Source organism: Solanum verrucosum, unplaced genomic scaffold (assembly GCF_900185275.1).
Source record: "Solanum verrucosum unplaced genomic scaffold, falcon-dt-bn FXZP01000095.1, whole genome shotgun sequence".
Taxonomy (NCBI): Eukaryota; Viridiplantae; Streptophyta; class Magnoliopsida; order Solanales; family Solanaceae; genus Solanum; species Solanum verrucosum.
In genome coordinates, this window is record NW_026020060.1 from 895,358 (window position 1) to 911,747 (window position 16,390).

The window sequence follows — 16,390 nt, forward strand, 5'->3', positions numbered from 1 at the left end:
AGTTGTAGTTTTCATTTTAATTTTCTTTTTTGTTTTGGCCTTCAGGTACTGAGAGTTGAAGTTTGATATCCAACAGTTGTAAATATGTTGCTCTTATTTAATTTAGTGTTTTCTCCAATCTATATATTTGTAAACTGAAATGAGAATAAGGTGGAACAAATCTGACAATTTGTATTTCCACCAGTCAATTTACTCTTCTCTTGTTTGTGTACACAAATGTAATTCAAAGGGCTTCTCAACATTCAATGTACAGAGGAAAGTAAGGCATTCGAATATCATTTTTCGGTGAACGTGTTATGATTTTAGTCTCTACTTGTAAGATAGCTTTTGTTCATAATTTTTTTAAATATCTTTTTTGTGAAGTTTGACCATAGATTTTGGAGAAATATTTGAATTCTTAAAGAAATATGATTTATATTCCATAAGTTTAAAAAATTATTAAAAATATTTACTATCATTATATAATGAACATGTTCCGTGAAAAGTTATGATAGCAAACAAAATTAAAATAAATTTGAAGAAAAAGGAAGAAAACTATATAAAATATGTGTTTAACTGTATAAATTTTGTACAATGAAACTAGGATTAAAAGTCTATCCAAAACTATAAATGATGGGTGTGTTTACAAGTTTGAGGTAATTTTAAGTTTTTAAAAGTTTCTAAATAGTAGAATTTAACTAAATATTACTAATTTTTTCTAGTATTTGAGAATTTGAATTACTTGGTAAAAATACTTATCAAGTTTTTTCTCAAATATTTTTGGGAATATGGAAAGTGTTTTAATTAATGTTTTAGAAAGGAAACATATACGTGGTCAAATCTCTGAAATAAATTTGATCTTTTTAATGATGTGCAATATTAAATCTATGAATTAAATTTATTTACAAAGAAGCAAAATAGTAACGAAGAAAAAATAGAGAATGTCGTGAAGGATAGAGGGAGGTGTTGGCAAATTCCGGAGAAAAGACAGAAAGAGAAAAGGGAGAAAGAATAAGGGTGTGTTTGGTACGAAGGAAAATGTTTTTCTTGGAAAATAAGTAGATTTTTGACTTATTTTCTCAAGTTTGGTTGGTGAGTAGAAAATATTTTTCGAAAAAGATTTTTTAATGTTTGATTTATGAATGAAAAATATTTTTGAGAAAGTATCTTTTATTTTTACTAGAGAGTAGAAAATAATTTTTCAAAAACAAACATTATTTTTATTTTATTGTTTTGGGGTGGGGGGATGGCCGCGGGGGGGGGTAGGGGTGATGGTGGGTAGAACCGTCAAAATGGGCTTGGCCCGCGAGGCCGGCCCAATCAACCCTTGAATTAAGTGGGGTAGGACTTAATTTTTTTGGCCCATTTAGGAACGAGGCTTTTTAGCCCAGTCTCGTTTGGCCCGCTGGCCTCGTAGGCCCAACCCGCAAGCCTTAGAGGCCAGCCCGTGGGCTATTAATTTTTAAAAATATTTTATATATATATTTTTAGTAGTGTTTTATTTGTAAAGATTTTATCAATAAATATTTTGAAAAATAAAAAATCAAGTCTTTTGCAAGTCTTTTACATTTTAGGCCATGAGCCCACAAATTATTTTTAATTGGCCAAGCCCATTACTTTATTAGGGTTTTGACTTTTGATTCATTTTATTATAAGTAAATAACCATATATATTCTCTTTGTCTTTTAGCTTAGCAACTTTCTCTTTCATTTTAGGCATGACATTAGGGTTTTGAAGTATTAGAGTTTTCAAGTTCATTCGAAGTTCAGTTTCCAGATCGGTATTGATGATTGATACATGAATACAATCATACAAGTATGAATCTATCATTTTTTCGATTTGTTTCTTCTCCAAAATGAGTTGAACTTCGTCTTAACTCTTAATCATGTTCATCTTTTGTGATAGTTTCATATATAACATATTTTTCTTAATTATTTTCGTAGTGTATGATATCATGTGTATTAGTTGTGTTTTCCTAATGAGTAATCAGAAAAGTTAGTTTCTCTATATGTTCATTTTGAAGTCTGAAACTAACTTTTGACATATTTAACGCATACAGAGAAATCAATGGGGGATGATGATGAATGTAGTGCACATGAAACTAGTGTAGGGGTGAATGAATCTAAAGAATCTCCACAGAAGAAATTGAGGCAGTTAAAATCATCTGTTTGGAGGTATTTCAAGAAGATTAGTAGAGATAAAAATGGAGTGGAAAAAGCAATATGCAGAGGTTGTAAGGAACCATATAGGGTTGGTTCTACTCCTGGACCTAATGGTAAGAACTATGAAACATCACATTTGAAAGGTCATTTAATTAAATGTAAAAAGGTTAAGTTCTCTGATTTGGGTCAAATGCATATGGATCAGCAAGGTAACATACAGTCGAGAAAGATCGATCAATTGATTTCCCGTGAAAAGTTTGTTGAAGCTATTATTGAGCATGATCTGCCGTATTCTTTTGTTGAATATAAAAAATTAGAGCTTGGGCAGATTATGTAAATCTAGAATTGGTAATGCCATCAAGGAACACTTCTGTTGTGGATGTCCAAAAAGTGTATTTCAGAGAGAGAGAAAAATTAAAACAAGTGTTGGCAAAGATTCCTAATCGAGTTTGCTTAACTTCTGATTGCTGGACAGCAGGTACTTTTGAAGGATATCTTTGTTTAATTGCTCAATATATTGATGATAATTGAAAGGTAGTAAATAAAATTTTGAACTTTTGCCTTATGATTCGTCCTCATACTGGAGTTGAATTGGCTACAACTATATATGATTGTTTGAAAGAGTGGGGAATCGATAGGAAGGTGTTCTCTATCACTTTAGATAATGCCACTAACAATGATAGCATGCAAACTATTTTAAAAGGTCATCTTGGTTTGCAAAAGAGTTTGTTATGTGATGGTGAGTTCTTTCATGTACGTTGTTCTGCTCATATTCTAAATTTGATTGTCCAAGAAGGTTTAAAAACAACTAATGATGTCTTGTTTAGAATTAGAGAAAGTGTGAAGTATGTTAAAGGATCAGATGGTAGAATGAGAAAGTTTGAGCAATGTGTTAAGCAAGTTGGAATTAATACAAATTTGGGTTTATGTTTGGATGTGACAACTAGATGGAACTCAACATATTTGATGCTTGAGAGTGCACTACAATATGAAAAAGCTTTTTCTAATCTACAGTTAATTGATAGAAATTACTCAAGTTGTCCTACATCTGATCATTGGAGAAGGGCAGAAAAAATATTTGGATTCTTGGTGCCTTTTTATGAAATAGCAACCTTAATTTTTGGTTCAAGTTATCCAACTTTCAATTTGTACTTTATGCAAGTTTGGAAAATTGAATGCTTGCTGAAGGAGAATTCAAGTAATTTAGATGAAGTTATTATGGAAATGGCTATAAGAATGTTCAATAAGTTTCAGAAATATTGGAATAGATATAGTTTGGTACTCACATTTGGAGCAATTTTGGATCTTCGCTTCAAGATGCAACTTTTAGAATATTGTTTCTCAAAGGTGAACTATTCTTTGGCAAAAGCGCAGGCTACAACTATAAAGTTAAAATTATACAAGCTCTATGAACAATATGCAAATAATCAAATAGGGGCAACTGCTCCTACTACTTGGTCCAAACCAATTGAAGAAGGAAGTCAATCCAAACAAAAGAAGTCTACTTTGTTTGCGGTAAGTATCTAATTTTTTATCTCTAAATCATTATGTATCTTTTCTTAAAAACACTTTTATTCTCGATGGGTTGTGATTAAAAGCACTTGCACATTTTAGAACTAATTTTGTTTACTTGATGGTTTTTGTAGTTCTATTTAGTGTGTAGTTAGATAAAAATGAGTTACCTTTCACTATTTTATTTGAAGTTAAAATCAGTTATGAGTTACCTTTCACTATTTTATTTGAAGTTAAAATCAGTTTAGAGTTACCTTTCACTATTTTATTTAAAGTTAAAATCAGTGTAGAGTTACCTTTCACTATTTTATTTGAAGTTAAAGTCAGTTTAGAGATACTTTTCTCTATTTTATTTGAAGTTAAAATCAGTTTACTTTTTTACTTGCTATGATGGGGTTCGTCTTCTTATCGTTAGTATATTTCATGTTTCAAATTAATAGGAATTTAAAGAGTTTGAGGGTACATCAGTTTGCATTGCTGGAAAGTCAGAATTGGACCTTTATTTGGAGGAAAAAAAGCTAGATTATCAGACTTTTCATGAGATGGATGTTATTAAGTATTGGAAGGATAATGAAAAAAATATCCTGATCTTTCGGTAATGGCACGAGATGTCCTCAGTGTTTCAATTACCACCGTAGCATCTGAATCGGCATTTAGTATAGGTGGTCGTGTTGCTACCAAATATAGAAATTCTATCTATCATGAAAATGTTCAAACTCTTGTCACTACCAGAATTTGGTTGCATGGATTTACTCAACCTAATGAGGGTAATATTTTTCTATCTAATCTATTAATATATCACTCTTTTTCTGAAAGTATTTGTTAATGAATATCTAACTAACATCTTGTATGGTGAATTGTAGATGAAGATGAACTTCTTAAGGAAACAATATCACAAGTTGATTCAAATGTGATCTATGGTACAAGTGGTAGCGGAGTCGTGAAACTTTGATTAATGGGTCATGTAATAATTAGCAATTTAGATTTGTTAAGTATTTGGGCTGCCTTGTGTTGCTGGAAATCTTTTAAACCAGCTAGTTTTTTGTGGGAGGAATGGTGGAATGATCAACATTTATCTGCTAAATCTTACGTTGGCTATTATGTATTTTTGTAAGTATTCACCGAAGTGTGTGATTTATAAATGAATTTTTGTATGTATTAATGTCGTGTTCATAGACGTCAACGTTCGATACTCTTTCTAAGAGTGCAATATTGTTCATATTTTGGTTGAAGGGCAACCCGTCCCAACCCGTGGCCCGCTTAGGGCTGGGTTGGGCTGCTATTTTATCGACCCTTTAATTAAAAGGGCCAGTCCGTCCTAGCCCATTTAACTCCCTAGCCCGTTAGGGTTGGGTTGGGCCAGCCCATTTTGATAGCTCTAAGGGTGGGGTAAAAAAAAATAAAAAAATTCAAGTTGAAATTTTTTTTAAAAAATAAGTTTTAAATTTATTTTTTAACAAAAAAATTGATCTTTTCAACAAAATAAATTGTAATATGAGGTTGGAGGAAAGTTTTGGAAAATGTTTTCCTCAATTTTTGAAGGGAAGTCATTTTCCTTAAATTTGAGAAAAATGAGTTGATTTGGAAAACATTCAACCCAACCAAACATGAGAAAATTGAAAAGCAATGTTTTCCTTCATACCAAACACACCCTAAGAACGACAAAATCTAGAAGGAAAAAACAAAATTTAAAGAAAGGAAAAATTATTTGGGTGAGTACATTTTGATAAATATTTATGATTTTAGTGATACTTTTTATTTACTACAATTTATAGCAATATATAGTAATACTATGATAAAATTGTACTATGTATTAAAAGTGAATAATAATGTAATATAAATGTATTGTAAGTGTTTTAAAATATATTATGCTTGTTTGGTAAGAAATTGACACAATGTTATTATAAGTGTATTAAAATGTGTGATAAATGTATTATTCATCAATAAAACTTGTATCATATGTATTTTATAAATTATTCTCTGTGATATGTATTAAAACCATATTATAAATAGATTATGAATGTCCAAATAATAAAATTATTATTACTATAAATGGTAAATAATTTCTTAATAGATATCATATTTATGCATTCTTTCTTTTAAAGAAAATATAATTAGAAGTATAATAAATTGCAGGAAATCTTTAATAAGTTAGTTGATTAATTTATCTAAACTTTCATCTTGTTGATGAGGATTCGATTTCGTGCTTTAGGGCGTGTTTGGTATGAAGGAAAATGTTTTATAAGAAAATGTTTTCATGGAAAACAAGTAGATTTCTGACTTATTTTATGTTTGGCTGGTGAATAGAAAATATTTTCTGAAAAATATTATTTAATGTTTGGTTTATGAATGAAAAATATTTTTGAGAAAATATCTTTTATTTTTGCTAGAGAGTAGAAAATAAATTTTGACTCGAAAACCGACCACAATATTGGATTTAGGACGTGACCCCGACACACGAACTAGAACACAACTCTGGCGACAGATCTGAAATCTGACCCTGAGATCTGACCAGGACTTGACCCCAACTTTCGACGCGAGAACATTTGAATTGGGATGGGAGATCTGACCCCGAACCTAACCCCGACACCTGAACTTGAACACGATCCATCAATTTGGATTTTGACTTCGACACTCGAAATTTGGAATTGAAAGTATTTTTAGGGGGGGGGGGGTCGAGGGTAGGGCTGAGTGGGGTAAAAAAAATTGAAAATATATTTTAAAAGCAAATTTTGATTTTTTTTGGGGTGGGGGTAAACACAAATATTTGAAATTGAAAATATTTTTTAAAAATAAACTTAATTTTTTTGGGGGGGGGGGTGGGGGAGGGCGGGGTAAAAAAAATAAAAATAAAAAATATTTTTTAAAAACAAACTTTAACTTTTTTTTACTCCCTTTGTCTCAATTTATATGACTCCCTTTGTCTCAATTTATACTTACTTTCCTTTTTAGTCAATCCCAAAACGAATGACACATTTCTATATTAAGTAACACTTTAACTATAAAACGTCTATTTTACCTTTAATGAAATGATTTATAACCACACAAATTTCTATCATTCATTTTAGACCACAAGTTTTAAAGGTCTTCCTTTCTTTATTAAACTCCATGCCGAGTCAAACTTCCTCACATAAAATGTGACGGAGGGAGTATTTTTTTTGGGGTGGCGGGGTTGGTTGGTAGGGGGATTGGGTTGGTGTAGGTTAAAGAGAATGAAAACTTACAATTTTTTTGTGTGGGGGACGGGGTAGGGATAGTCAGGGGTTGGATGGGGATATAAAAAAAATCAAAAATTTTGAAATTTGATTTATTTTTCAAAAATAAAATTTTAATTTGTTTTTTTTATTGGTTGGGGGGAGGGGCTGGATTGGGGGTAGGGGGCCGAGGTAGGAACAAAATAAATTGATTTTTTCAAAAAAAATTTTATTTTTTAAAATTTGTTTTAATGGATAGGATCGGAGTATGAGGTGGGGTAAGGAAAAAAAATTGTAATTTGAAGTTGGTGGAGAGTTTTGAAAAATGTTTTCCTTAAGTTTTGAAGGGAAGACATTTTCCTTTAATTTGAGGAGGATGAGTTTATTTAGAAAATATTTTTCAACACATTTAACACAACCAAATGTGAGAAAATTGAAAAATGTTTTCCTTAATACCAAACACACCCTTAGGGGCCGCTTGGTTACTGGTTAGAGTTATGCAGGTATTAGTTATACAGGGTTTAGTTATGTAGATATTAGTTATGCATGGTTTAGTTATGCAGGTATTAATTATGTAGGGTTTAGTTATGCAGGTATTAGTTATGCAGGATTTAATTATGCGGGTATTAGCTATGTGGATATTAGTTATGTAGGTATTATTTAGTTATGTAGAGATTTCAATACATAAATTATTAACTATTATATTAAACTTGTAGTAAATTATTAATATATATTATTTACAAAATAATAATACATCCTAATAAAATGTGGAATATATTGAATAATATACAATGCTAATATTTTTATTTTATTTTAATCAACATTGGACCATGTCCATTTATTCATCAAATAAAAATGTGTCCAAACAAGGTCCAAGAGTGACCAAGTCGGTCAACAAAATAGACAAAACAAAAACAACTAAACTGAAAAATAATCTAATTTGGAAACAAAAAAATCCTAAACTGATAGAACAACTCCAGCATAATGCTAATATTTGATTAGCATATGTACCGTCAAAAAATATACAATCAAATCTCTAATATTAAAAAAATATTTATATTTGCATAAATAAATTAAAATGGTAAATATATAAAAAAATGAAAATAGTCTATATATAAAAAGAAATAAAAACAACAAACGTAGATAGGAAAACAATAAAGTTTCTAATTAAAAAATATAATATAAATTAAAAGAAATGAAAATGATCTATATATAAAAAGAAATAAAAACAACAAACGTATATAGGAAACAGTAAAGTTTTCAATTAAAAAAAATAAAATAAATTAATAGGGTAAATATGTAATTTATCATTTTAATACATGTATAACTAATACCCACATAATTTATTCCACCTTCTACCCTGCATAACTTTATACATAAATTCCCTCATAAGTTATGTTGGTATTAATTATGTAGGACTACAAAAAATGCAACCAAACACCGTATAAATTAATATATGAATAACTTTTATACAACATTTAAATTCTTACGAACCAAACATGGTATAAGTTATGTTGACTTTTATACCTAATACAAAACTTCTACCAAACACAGCAAAGCTAATGCAACTTTTTATACATGAATAAGATGTCTCTTATACAGTAACCAAACGACCCCTTAATGTTCCCAATTTCTTATCTAATCAGCAAATGACAGGTCTAGTTTGGACCATTTTAGTGTAATTTTTCCTTTCAATAACATTTTCTTCAAGTCACATGATCCTTTAAGAGAATATTAGAGCCTATTTGTCATTGTTGTTGGGAGGCCAGAAACACTTGTTTTGAGGAAAAAAACATTTCTATTTTAAAATAAAGTGTTTATCAAATCAGTAAAAATGCTTCTAAATGGAAGCAGAAACAATTTTTCTATTGTTGGGAAGAAGCTAAAGATATCTGCTTCTTAAAAAAAGCAGAAGCAAAAACAAAAATAATTTTTCTAAAAACTATAATATCCCTATATATATATATAATAAATTTTATATTTTATTTTACTTTTATATATTATTATTTTATATATTACATAGTATTTTGCAGAATGTATTAAAATGATAATAACGCTATTTTTGCAATATTAGAAAAACGAAAAAAAAAATAACAACTAAAGATTTCAGCCCTCCCAAAAAAGGTATAATACTGATTGAAAATTTAAATATGTACATTTTAATTCACTCGGGAGCCACCAAGATGTACCGTGACTTGCGGGAGGTCTATTGGTGGAATGAGATGAAGAAGGATATAGCGGGATTTATGGTTATGTTTCCTAATTGTCAACAAGTGAGAGATTAGCATCAAAAGCCAAGAGGTTTGTCCCAAGATATTAACATTCCTACTTGGAAGTGAGAAGATTTGAACATGAACTTTTTTGTTCATTTACCCTACACCATGTGACAACATGATTCGATTATGGTTATTGTTGATTGTATGACAAAATCGATTCATTTCATTCCTGTCAAGGTTTCTTATTTAGTGGAAAATTATTGTATCTAAAAGAAATGGTTAGGTTGCATGTAGTGCCCCTATACATTATCTCCGATCGTGGTACCCAATTTACTTCTCAATTTTGGAAGTCTTTCCAAAAGGGTCGTGGTACTCGTGTCAAGCTTAGTATGACGTTTCATCGTCAAACTGATGAGTAAGCGGAGCATACTATTTAAACTTTGGAAGATATGTTGAGAGCTTGTGTTATTGACTTTACGAGTAATTGAGATGATCATTTGCCTGATTGAGCTTGCATATAATAATAACTATCATTTAAGTATTGATATGACTCCATTTGAGGCTCTTTACGGTAGGAGGTGTAGATCTTCTATAGGTTGATTTGAGGTAGGTGAGGTTTCTTTGATAGGGTTCAAATTAGTCCATGTGGCCATGGAAAAAGCTCGACTTATTAGAGAAAGGTTAAAAATGGCTCAAAGTTGACAAGAGTCTGATGCCGATGTTAGAAGAAAAGATCTAGAGTTTAATGTTGGTGACTGGGTTACTTGAAGATTTCATTCATGAAGGGTGTCATGAGGTTTGGTAAGAAAGGGAAGCTTAGTCACCATTATGTTGGTCCTTATTATTGAGGCGTATTGACAAGGTTTCTTATGAACTTTATTTGCCTAATGATTTAGCATAGGTACATCTGGTTTTCCATGTGTCCTTTTTGAAGAAGTGTGTTGGATATCCGACATCTATTGTACCATTAAAGAATCTTTGTATAAAGGAAAGTCTTTCTTATGAAGAGGTTTTGATTGAGATTTTAGACCGACAAGTTAGAAAGTTGAGAAATAATGAAGTTGTATCCGTAAAGGTTTGTGGAGGAATCAAATGACTGATGGTGCTATTTGGGAGGTTGCGTTCGATATGAAGTCCCGATATCCTAATATCTTTCCCTCCCATCCTACTCTAGCTTGAGGTATTTAGCTCCTCCTAGTTCATTCTTTTGATTTCATGTGTCTTAGTCATTCTCATGTTTTCGTATGCATGCATATATGTTTTATGAATGATGTTTGAGTATGTTTTAGCTTCGAGTAATTTTTTCTCCTCGGATATGTGCATTATTGATGAATTGCGTTCATTTTAGGTTGTTAGTTTCTCTCCTATTCTTTTCATATGAGCTTGAATTCCATTCCAGTGCAAATATTTTCAAGGGGGAGATATTGTAACACCTCAGACTTTGGAAAGGTTAAAGTGGATTACTGGAAAAGTCTACGAACCCAAAATGGACCCTGAACCATTCACAGAACCCTAAACGATTTGTTAAGGGGTCTACGACCCGTTTAGGCATTAGTAGCCTAACTGTTTAGGGATGCCATGATTTGGGTCACCTAGAAGGAACCCTAAACGGCCGGTGAAGATCTGTACGACCAGTTTAGGGGTTCTTACAAGTCATTCATCAGCTTTTAAGTTAGGATCATTTTGGTCTTTCCTCTATGTATTTGATACCTAAACTATGTCGTTTTAAACCCATTATAAGCCCTATATAAGTGAATTAAGTCCTAGAACTACCCATTCTAAATCATTCCCATAAATCATAAATTTCCCTCCAAGTTTATCCCCAAAATTCTCTCTCTAGAGCTATGTAAGAAGAAGAAGGGTTTCACTTCAAGATCTCCATTCACCATAGCTTTTGTCCTTTGATCATTAAGGTATGTTAGTATTCACCTATGGAGTCCTTTCCTCCATAGGTTCCCAAGATCTTTCAATTTACAAGTTATATTCTCAATTATTAGGATTTTCTTCAATTTTCATGGTTCTCTTCAATCGTGATTTTATTGATTAATTTCTATCTTTTGATGCATGAATTGAAGTGATTACATGATTTGATTTTAATTCACATGAACCCATGCATGATTCATGATTTTAAATTATAAACCCACGATGAAGCTTATGAACTTTGAAATATGAAATTATGCATATTTTTATGAAATTGATGTAAATGATTTGAGGATGCTTTTAGAAGAAAGTATCAATGTTATTGTGAACGTTTTTCTCACACACTACTATGATTATGATTGTGAAAAGTTTTCTCACATAAGGATTCGGGAGATTGAAAGGTTTTCTCACCTGAATTGAATCAAGATTTAAGGAGCTATCCTAATTAACTTTAGCTAGGATTGGAATTGCTTAATTGTGCCTCTCCATGGATGATGAATTGATTATAATTAATGACTATTCCATTGGATTTTACTTAGCACCGAGAGGATATTGAGATGGAGGCTCTTCCGTTAGTAGAGGTCGGATCCCTAGTAGTAATCTCCTTGTCCCTAACTACGTACCACCATAGGATATATAGTTAGTGGATCGACGTAAGCTAGAAGTTTTGTTGCCTTGGCAAGCAATTCCATATCTTTTCGGTGTTTGATAGACATCAGATTCTATATTTTAGTTCACATGGTCTATGTCGGTTAATGGTAAACTTTTCACAATAATGAACTAAGGTTACATTTAAAGTATCTCACAAAGTAGTTTAAATATGTTAAGCTTGCATTGACCATGATTATAACTTATGTTTTCTAACCTTTTCATCTGATGATTTAGCTTGGTCATTGCATGTCTTCATGAAAAGTCCTTTTAGCATGATCTCATACCTTTTATGCAGATTTATTATACTTAGAACATTCTATGTACTAATGCATATTTGTGCCTACACTGTCTCATAATGTAGGGTCCGACGCTCCTACCTCTCACACTTGTGGCTAGTTGATCTCATTGGTGATTCGAAGATCAAGATTTAGTGAGTCCTCGAGGACCATAACACTTTTATTACTTTCTTTTCTTCAGTTTTCACATATTGTACGTGATGTATGGGTTACATCCCAATCACTTCTTTGATGTTTAGATGACTTGTTGAGACTATGTTAGACTTTCACTTTGTCAACTCTTTTATGACATAAGATTGCTACTTTTGAAATCTTTATTTCTATTCATCTTGTATGATGTATGCTAAGTGGCTTGTGTACAGTCTTTCGGGATTCTATACATCATGTTACGCCTAGGGTATACTTGAATCGTGACAGAGACAGAAGAAAATTAAAAGGCATACTACACATCTTTTTACTGTGTAATAATTTATAAATCATATAGTACATAATCTATCATAAATTATTTTTAAAATTTAACCATTTAAATTAAAATATTAATAAAAAGATTAACAAACTTTAAAAAAAAAAAAAAAATTTGAAAAATATTAAAACTAGAAATTGACAAAAATCAAGCGAGTTTAAAATAGAAAAATAATATTAAAATTATCAATTGACAAAATCATACAAGTTTAAAATAGAAGAATTTAAAACAACTTTCAATATTTTGGACTCTTATAATATTCATGTTTTATCTGGACTCCTAAACTAAAACAATATCCATGTTATAAATATATTGAATGTCTATCTGTTAGAGAATATTTAGGAATCCTAACTTTGGGACCAAGTCTATTTTTCCCTATAAATAGAGGGGTCCTATTCATTGTAAAATCATCCGTCAAGAGAAATAATAAGTCTTCTCTCATCTCCATACCTTCTTCATCTTCTTATTTTATAGTTTTATAACTCGTTATCAGCACGAGCCTTTACTGTCTCAAAGAGTGACGTTTAAGTTTGAAAAATTAATATTTGTTTTTGTTTTTAATTTTAATGGCCAATCTTAAGAAACTAAAGTTCGTTGCCCTTCATAGTTCGGGAAAGAACTACCTTTCATGGGTGTTGGATGCTGAAATCCACCTTGATGCAATGGGTCTTGGAGACACCATAAAAGAAGAAAATAAATCATCAAAGAAGAACTATGCGCGGACAATGATATTTTTACGTCATCATCTTGACAAGACTCAAAAAATCGAATATCTCAAAGTTATGGATTCACTTGTTTTGTGGAGTAGCATAAAAGAAAGATATGACTACTTGAAGTTGGTCATACATCCAAAGACATAATATGATTGGATGCATCTAAGACTACAAGACTTTAAATCAATACATGATTATAATTCTCATGTTCAGAATTACTTCTTAGTTGAAACTATGTGGAGAAACGGTTAGGAGATTGATATGATGAAAAAGACATTCTCCACTTTTCATGCCTCAAATGTGTTCCTGCAGCAGCAATATCGAGAGAAAGGTTTCAAATAGTATTCTGAACTAATTTCTCATCTTATCGTGGCTGAGAAAAATAATAATTTATTAATGAAAAATCATGAGAATCGGCTTACTGGATCTGAACCACTTCCTGAAATGAATGAGGAATACACCCACTATGCTAGGCGTAGAAAAGGTGGCGACCCTAGTCGTGGTCGTGGACGTGGTCGTGATTATGGTCAAGAAAGGAATTTTTTTCCTGGTGTTATTCATTCATCAAATAAAAATCACCATCAAAAGGAAAAAAGAAAGGATGAGAAGCATGAAGCAACTAGGGTAGGTAGTTTTCGATGTGGTGGAAGAGGTTATTATGCATGTGATTGTCATAATCCCAAACACTTGGTTGATGTAACACCTCAAAAATCTGAACTAGGATAGAATAAGAGATAAGGGAAAACCATGAAGGGGTCCATGAGTCATTTAGAGAATCACGACCCGTCACCCTTCTTATGGTATTGCACCCAGCCATTGTGGATGACCATGGGCACCTAGAAGGTCAGTGAAGCATCCCATGGACTGTGAGGTCGTTCGTGAGAAGAGGCATGAAACCCCCCAAGCTACTGTGAAGGACAACGATCGCCTAAACGGTCCATGGAGCTTCACACGGACTGTAAAGTCGTCTGTGAATGGGGCTCATCAGGTTTTGAGTTCTTTGGTAAACTTCAAAAAAATCTTATCTTTCTGTCACGACCCGAGAGCACCCCCTAGTCGTAACACGACGTATTCGACCCCGTAAGGGTCTTATACAAGCCTCATAGCATTCATTCATCGCATAGGTAATAAAAATAGTGCGAAATTAAACTTTTCTTAATAAATCCAACAATCGAAAACTCATTTATAAAGCTGTGGAATACTAAAGTCTCACATGGCCATATTAGACAACTTTATACAAGATAGGGTCATGGCCTTTTACAATCGAAGTCTTAACAATAGTCTAAAATGTGAAAGAACTCGGCATGAAAAGTCCTTGTCCTCGGTCGATGAGGACATACCCAAAAGATGTCTTGGAAGAAGACTATTCCAAGCTCCAACTAGAGAGATCCACTTAGTTACCACAACCTACACTTGTAATAAAAACATAGAAGAAGAATGGGGTTAGCACATAAAGTACTAAGTATGATAGCCATGCAAAACATGCTCAAAAAGGACATTTGTTTGAAAGACATGCTTTTATGCTATTTTGATAAAACTTCGTGACATACAAGTATAAGAGTCATAATACTCAATCATAATCAACATACAAGTCATTTATCACAATGGAGGCATGTTCAACATATATAACCCATTACCTTTCCATAACCCTTCACTTAAAGAAACCCTTAGGCCATACCTTGTGCAATGTATGGATAGCATCCCATACCACTATCCATACCAAGACACCACCCTAAGGTCACCAAAAGTGAACTTGCCATTCAACCTTCAACACTATACATTCATAAAGACATAAACATTATTTAAGACATGATCATCACATAAGGAACATCACCTAAGATAACTCTAAGTCACACTTGTGCAATGTGTAAGTTGTATCCCATACTACTACTCACCCTAAGTGCTCCTTTGAAGTGACCATAGACTAGGCACATTCATTCTCAACAAGTAGTAACAAGGAAGTAACTCATACATATTTACAATCCAAGTATAGCATGCATTCTTTCATTACATTTATAAACATTCAAGTCACCATTCATTAACTTCATTAAGAACACCTTCATTCATTAGACACAAGATCAACACTCTTCATTAACATGATCATAAGAGTCCATTCATTACATTAACATTATAAGGAACACACCATGACTCATCTCAAATGCCTACCTGTGCAATGCATAGATGGTGTCCCATACCACCACCCACACTAAGTAGTACATTCTTAAGAAGCCATAGTTCACTAACATTCTTTGTGGGGGTAAGCCTTAACCGACATATACCATGAGAGCTTGACATGGAATCCTAGTGTCACCCTCGCTGGATAAGGGATTCATACTTGCCTAAGGTAGGACCATTGTTCTTTAGCTTTAGTGGATCTCCACTTGCCAGACCTATGTGGGCATATAGTTTATGAGATAGGGAGATTGCTACTAGATACCACGCCTCAAATCACGTGAGGGCATCCATCTCAAGAGATTGCTACTAAGTACCCCACCTCAACTCACGTATGAGCACCCATCTCAATCCATATCCACTCGGTGCTTGGCATTATTCCCCACGAAGTATTTGACATTCATTACATTAGTTTATTATGGGATAAGGGACTGTTACTAGATACCCTGCCTCATCTCACATGAGGGCATCCATCCCAACCCAACATTTATTCATTGGAAAGCTCATAGATTCAAAGATGAGAATAGCCTTTCACCTAGGAACCCCATTTCATTCATTAGAGTACAATCGAAGTTAACCTTTCAATAGACTTAACATTCATTAACATTATCATTAACCTTCATTCATTCATTCAAGTGTGTGTGAATGTGAGAATAACCTTTCACATTGACACCTTCATTCACAACTGTTAATAGAGAGATAATATTCAATCCTAACATAATTAGCTTCTAAACATGATCATCTTTCATTCAATTAGATCACACACATGCTTCACATCACATTCATATATACCATATCATGATAATACTTCAATTTATCAAGTTATTCCTTCAAGGCCATGATCACAATGTACATAGTACGTAAACACCTCCACCTTTCAAGTGGATCAACAATTCAAGCAAAATTCTACTTTAACATGAAATTAGGTCAAACTTGCCCTTTCAAGGCTATGATCACGAATCCTCAATTCACCAATAATTCACCATAATTAGATATCGATAATGATACAAATCAATAATCTAAATCAATCTAAGCACAAATCCATCATCATTCATTCATAATCAATAAACCCACTTTGTAAGGCCAAATTTAGGAATTTAGAGAAATCATGG

General features: G+C 32.3%; 1 protein-coding gene across 1 annotated transcript; it reads left to right on the forward strand.

Moving 5' to 3' along the window:
• Positions 1 to 2,046: 2,046 nt before the first annotated feature.
• LOC125823363 (zinc finger BED domain-containing protein RICESLEEPER 2-like) lies at positions 2,047 to 4,252 on the forward strand. Its single transcript, XM_049502748.1, has 4 exons — positions 2,047 to 2,350; positions 2,470 to 2,619; positions 2,764 to 3,656; positions 4,094 to 4,252. Exons 1-4 carry the CDS (start codon positions 2,047 to 2,049, stop codon positions 4,250 to 4,252), a joined length of 1,506 nt encoding a protein of 501 aa, XP_049358705.1.
• The last annotated feature ends 12,138 nt before the right edge of the window (positions 4,253 to 16,390 follow it).